The sequence below is a fragment of the Lolium perenne genome, chromosome 7 (assembly GCF_019359855.2).
Source record: "Lolium perenne isolate Kyuss_39 chromosome 7, Kyuss_2.0, whole genome shotgun sequence".
In the NCBI taxonomy this organism is placed as follows: Eukaryota; Viridiplantae; Streptophyta; class Magnoliopsida; order Poales; family Poaceae; genus Lolium; species Lolium perenne.
Window position 1 is genome coordinate 322,353,788 of NC_067250.2, and position 6,472 is coordinate 322,360,259.

At 41.2% G+C, this 6,472-nt stretch overlaps 1 protein-coding gene across 1 annotated transcript; it reads right to left on the reverse strand.

Moving 5' to 3' along the window:
* Positions 1-471: 471 nt before the first annotated feature.
* On the reverse strand, positions 472-1,098 carry LOC127314957 (polyubiquitin 9-like). The gene has a single exon (XM_051345498.1). It carries the CDS (start codon positions 1,096-1,098, stop codon positions 472-474), a length of 627 nt encoding a protein of 208 aa, XP_051201458.1.
* Between the last annotated feature and the right edge of the window lie 5,374 nt (positions 1,099-6,472).

Here is a 6,472-nt window from a genome sequence, read left to right on the forward strand (position 1 = left end):
ATATTTCCAGTGTGGAATCGAGAACCTAGAAGAGTAGATTGTAAGAGTTTCTAGGTGAATCAAACTATAGCTAATTATGCTTGCAGTTGATTCCGTACGTATACTACCACATGATAGTGCTTACTAGTATCATAGCCATATAGTCAAGGGTAATATAGACGGGGTACTATGTAGCAATTGTCCAATACCTAATAAGCAGGGTCCGTGTCACAAGAGGAAGGGCAGATCTCCCCTAGCTCTGGGCCGACCAGATAGAAATTAGGGAAGCGCCTCCGCTTCACGGACGGGATCTCCGCCGCCTCAGTCTCCGCCAATGGATTGGTTTTGATTGTTTTCCTTTTCTTGTTCTTTGTGACCTCGATATCGGTGCGTCTGTTAACTCTCGTGTCGTTCTCGATAACCACAGGTGCATCTCCCTCATGCCGCTCGCACTCGATCTCCACCGGAATGCTCGACGCCAGGGCACCATAGTCAGCGAGCGCACAACTGTCGTCCAACTCGTTGCCACAGTAGTAGATGCGTTGGCAGGCCAACCCTCTCCGCCTCCTCCACCCGCTCCTTGATCCTGCCCACCGTGTCTGTATCCTCGATGTCCAGCTCGACCACCCTTCTTCGTAAACGGCAAGGTCGGCAGAGAAGCTGAATGGTTGCGCATTCCTGGATGTTGTAGTCCATGAGGATGTGGCCGTCCTCCAGCTGCTTTCCGCCGTAGCTGAGCCGCTGTTGCGCCGGCTGGATCCCGGTGCCGTATTTCTGCAGCACCGCGAGCTGCACCGCGAGCCGGAAGCTCTCGACAGTGTTGTTAATATCCGTGCCGGAGATGGTGATGGTGCCATACATGCAATTCACGAACACCTGCATCTTCATCATCATCACGAGATGGAACATGGACAGGTCGGTGACGCCATGGTCGGCTAATGTTGTGTCATCATCGTCCGGCAAGGCCGAGAAGGCAAACATGAGGCGCTGCCGCGACGGCGAGATCCCCACCATGTCGTGGAGCTTTGCCTTGACGCTCACCAACGTGTCATCCTTGGAGACCTCTAGGGCGACGGGGCCATTGTTGGGACGGGTGGAGACGGTGACAAAGACCTTCATCCTCTTCGTCTTCTTTCTTTTTCTCTCCGACTTCAGCTGTCGTGGCTAACTTTGCTTTGATAGCTAAAATGACGGCCGGGTTGCTGATGTAGCGGAACTCTGCTATGTTGGTATTGCCTATAGATCTATCACATCAAATTAGATAAATACACGCACGAAAAAAAACTCGAGGCCAGGGGATCGTGTCCTCCTTTTTCTTTATTTCTCAGTTCTTGCAAACTCACGGTACAAGTACAATTTATCGTACACCTCCATGTATATATAGGACTTGAGCTAATCTATATTGCCGACTCCACCTACCAAACCAAACCGACCTAGACACCACTAACGAGACAAGTACTTCCTAATACGATTTGCAAACCTGACCAACTCCAACTCAACGTACGCGACCTCCAATCTAGTAGTACCACGTAGACTCTAGGAAATAAATCCAAACTTGGCTAGTTTGTTATTTCCAACATGCTAGATTTTTATGAGTCCGTGTTTTTATCATATGGCGCCCCTGCCCTGCCATCCATCCATGGGCCCAGCTGCCTCTTCGTCGTCGCCCTCGCGCATTCGTCGCCTCGCCACCGCTGAAGACGATGCTCGTTCCGCCACCGACGGTTCCACGGTGGAGGAGGTCCCCGAGGCTTGCAACGACTGCCACCACTGCAGGTTCATGATGGGCGGCGCGTGCCGGGATGAGTACCATCAATGGCACTAATGCTACATGCGGCTACTGGTGTTGCTACATCAAGTCGCCGTCCTTGCTACATTAGTCCGCCACCGTTGCTACATGCGACCGTCGCTCAGTCCGCCGCCGTTGCTACATCAATCGGCTGCACTTGCTACATCATATCGATGTCCTTGCTACATCATGTCGTTGTCCTTGCTACATTGATTCGTGGCGTTGCTACATGTGGTCATCTGGTCTGCCGACGCTGCTACAGGCCACTGCCGTTGCTACATCAGGGTCGCCGACCTTGCTACATCAGGCCACCAACCTTGCTGCAAGCGACAGGCGTGAGAGCTCTTGTCATCTCCGCCGAGGATGCGATGGCATCTTCTCCGGCGACGAGATGGCAACATCTTCTCCTAGAACATTCGTGTCTCACTTGAGGACCTAGACGCACAACTTCTCCAAGCCATGAGGGAGGGGGCGGTAGGGATACATGTGCTGCCGACAGCCAGTGGGGTTCATGGCCGAGCTCTGTAGGTAGTCGATGTTGGTTTGTGTGCGAGGTCAGCGCGGAGAGAATGCTAATGATTTTGCATATTTTTTGTTATTTTCCTTTTGACGTGGTATGTATGGAGTGTGTGGCTAGAAAACAAGCTATACTTTGGGAAACTCTAAATGGAGGACGAGCTACATGTAGCTCTTTATTTTCAACGATTCAAAAATCATAGTTTTAAGTTTCAAGAAAAACTGAAAAAAAATTCTTGATGTAGATAATGATGAAATTTGCAAACGTGCAAAACTTCAATATGAAATACTTTGTATTGTCATTCGCAAAAAAAAATTATATTATAGACTACACAAAAATGATAATATCTGAGGGGTTATATATTTTTGAAATGTGCATTATTCACTATTCTTAGATCTAATAATTTCATATTGAGATTTTACATGTTTATATATACCATCATTGGCTACATCCATATTTTTTTCAGAAATTTTGAAATTCAAAAATATGATTTCAAAAAATTTCAAAATAAAGAGCTACACGTAGCTCGGCCTCCATTAGTCCACTTCCTAGTTTTGTTCTTGTTTCGGCAAATAGACAGAACAACGATCTTGGATGAAGGCTGGCAAAGAATCAATAATAAAGAAAAACTGAGGTAGCGGATCACCATTGGCAAAGGCTTTGAGATGTTTAGCATATTTAAAAATATTAAAACATAATATATGTATAACTCCACATTCTACGTGCGCACAAGATTGTTTGAGAAAAAAAACTGTTTTTGTTTCCTTTTTAGAAAAAAACGCATTTCTTGAGATTTTTTTGGGTCTTTTTACCCATGGCAACAAGAATGTTGGTTTTCAGCGTAACATTAGTTGTGCACATAGAACATGGAGATATATAGACAACAATGTTTCCTAATATTTTTTAAAAATATTTTCCGAATAAAGAAAGCATATGCATCCAAAATAAAAGGGGACTTGGGGTGCGCGAGGCCACCCTTATGGTCGACAAGACGCATCCTCCATGTGACCATGTCTTTCTTGAAGCTCGGGATCTGATACGGCGATGCTACCATATTTCTTCTTGGAGGTGAATGCTACCCCCTATGTTATTTTATTTTTTATTTTTTTCTCGTTTTAGATTTTTCAAAAGTTAAACACTATCAAGTATGATTTAAATTGTAGTGAAAATATCAACGATTGAAATACTATAACTTTTAAATTGTTGATGTTGATAACTTTTTTTAAAATATTCAGTCAAACTTTACAAGGTTTGACATTGACTAAACCCAGAACACGAATTAATAATTATAAGTGGATGCACCCGAGGCCAGATTTGGGGTCTCGAATGCTGACACTGAGTTGTATATCATGGAGCAATACTATAACTACAAGATAACTAGTGAGCGTTCCGTTGTTGAGCAAGCTCATGAGATACCGTCACTTGCCAAAGAAGTTGAGCACTTCAAAGGTACTTTACCGGAAAAGTTTGTGGTCGGTGGCATTATTGCCAAGCTTTCTCCTTCATGGAGGAACTTTTCGATTTCGGATTTTATTGGGTCTCTTCATGTGGAAGAAAAGGCGAGAACAAAGGATACACGTGCTCGAGAATTTGAGGTAGGTTCTAGTGCCAATATGGTACAGAAGAAAAACTTCAAATCTCACAAGTTCAAGAACAAGAACAAATCTGAAGGCAAAGGAAAATTTGATACCAAGAATAAGGTCTCACGCTCAACCAACTTCAAGAAAAACACTGGTAAGAAGAAAGAGGCTTGCCACACGTCTATGGTGAGCCCGACCATTGGGATCCTAAGTACCCTAATCGCTATTATAAGCGTGGCAACAGCGGCAAGACCGCTAATGTGGTCATTGGTGGTGATACTGAGATGAAGGACGTTGGGTACGATATTTTTTCTTACTGTCATCTCAGTATGTAACTCTCCTGATTTGTGGATTGATACGTGTGCTAATACACATATATGTTCTGATGTTTCCATGTTTTCTTCATATCAGGTCGCAAGGACTTGCCTCGCGCTGATGGGAAACGGCTCGCGTGCTTCTATTCATGGTGTTGGTACGGTAAATTTGAAGTTTACTTCGGGGAAGACCATCCAGCTGAAGAATGTGCAGCATGTTCCCTCCATCAATTAGAATCTCGTCAGTGGATCGCTTTTATGTCGAGATGATTTTAAGTTGGTTTTTGAATCCAATAAAGTTGTAATTTCTAAGTATGGACAATTTGTTGGAAATGTTATGAGTGCAGAAGCTTGTTCCGCTTATCTTTATCAGACTTATGTACTCAAACTATTAATCATTCTTGCAATGATAGTGAGTTCAATATTTGACATTCACGACTTTGTCATATTAATTTTGGGTGCATGATGCGGCTAGCCAATATAAACTTAATTCCGAAATTTAGTACTGTCAAAAGTTCCAAGTTTTAAGTGTGTGTGCAAGCTAAGCAACCTCGCAAGTCTTACAATACTGCGGGGGTATGAGATTTTTCACCTCTGGAACGCATACATTCAGATCTTTGTGAGATAAATGGTGAGTTGACAAAAGTATAACATCATGTTACATTTTGTTGTCAAGGAGTGAGCATTGTGTGAATTTTGCTATTAATTAGAACTAGCGCAGTGGTTGCGAGGGCATCATCTCTATCTTGTTAAAAGTATAACATATTTATGTTTGCCATTTGCATGTTTTACCTCTTTCTTTCTTATCTTAATCATTGCTAAATATGTGACACTTTAGACCTAATTATCAATACTATTATATTGGAGCTGGTCGTTGGTTGGTCGTCAAACGTGTTTAATGAAGGAGATTGGAACCATCCACACCGTTCGATCTAATCTCAACTCTTTGCTTCTTTCGATCAATCCTGCATGGGCATTAATTAAAATACTTGCCAAAAATCTTTGAACGCTTGCCACAATTATCATAAAGTATTTCCAAAATCTTTAACCTCTCGCTGTCATTGTTAGCCTTAATTAATTTCTTTGTGCGATGGTTTCCATGATTTCCGGAAAACTAAGGGGAGGGAATGTTGGATGGAGATCCGATGGACGAGTACTACCGATTTTTGACGTTTCCGTGATTCGACTGACTGCCAGCGCTGCCCATGACATGAACACTAGACCATCACCTTGCCTACACTTTTCTTTGATGTGTCTTGGCCTTTAGTACCTTCACTTTAGTATTTTTGAGTTTCACGTTGTTTTTCGTTACCGACTCATTGTAGACAAAGTTTTTGCTCGAGACTTTACATTAGACAGTGCAAGAAATGCAAAAATATGACCGTGTACTGACGAGAGGAGGGACTAGACAATGCACAAATATCTATTTTTTGTTGCTAAAACTAAGTTTATTATATTATTACTCTACAAAGGCCTGTCATGATATTTGTGGAACTCGTGAACTTTAGAACCTTCTATCCAACTATACTTTTATACTAACATAGAGTTGGTAAAAACACATGTGACTAAAGATAATACATGTAAGTAATTAAAATTTTAGAATATTCTATCAAACTATATATATAATGCATTTTTAGATTTAGCCAAATTTGCATCAACACCCGAACTTTTTTTTCTAGAAGATGCAAGTTGTAGAGAGTTACACTCTACCATTAGATTGTTTTTAATAATAGATGATTTAGCTATATAATAGTAAAATTCAAATATATTATTATCAATGCGATTATGTGGTTACCATTGTTATAAAAACTAGAAAAAAATAGTTGTTCTGATAAATGTCGTAAAATTGAAAAAACCCATCTTAAAATATAATGACGGTAGCTATAAAAGAAATAAAAAAGTTTAATATAACCGGCCAACATCTAAGTGATGAAAAACACACAAACTATTTCTGTGTGATTCTTAATAAGTTTAATAGCAACCTAATTGGGTAACTTCTATTCACTTAATTTAAGCATTGTTGTACATGGGTTTTTCTGGTACGAAATGCGCATTGGTTCGATCTAGAATACGATTAATCCGACACGAACTAGGTGAGCTCCAAGTAACTTGCGATACAAATTGATAAGTATGACATTTCTAGCAAACCAAGCAAATGAAGGAGATATGCCCTAGAGGCAATAATAAAGTGGTTATTATTTATATCTTTATGTTTATGATAAATGTTTATATATCATGCTATAATTGTATTAACCGAAACATTAGTACATGTGTGATATATAGACAAACAAGA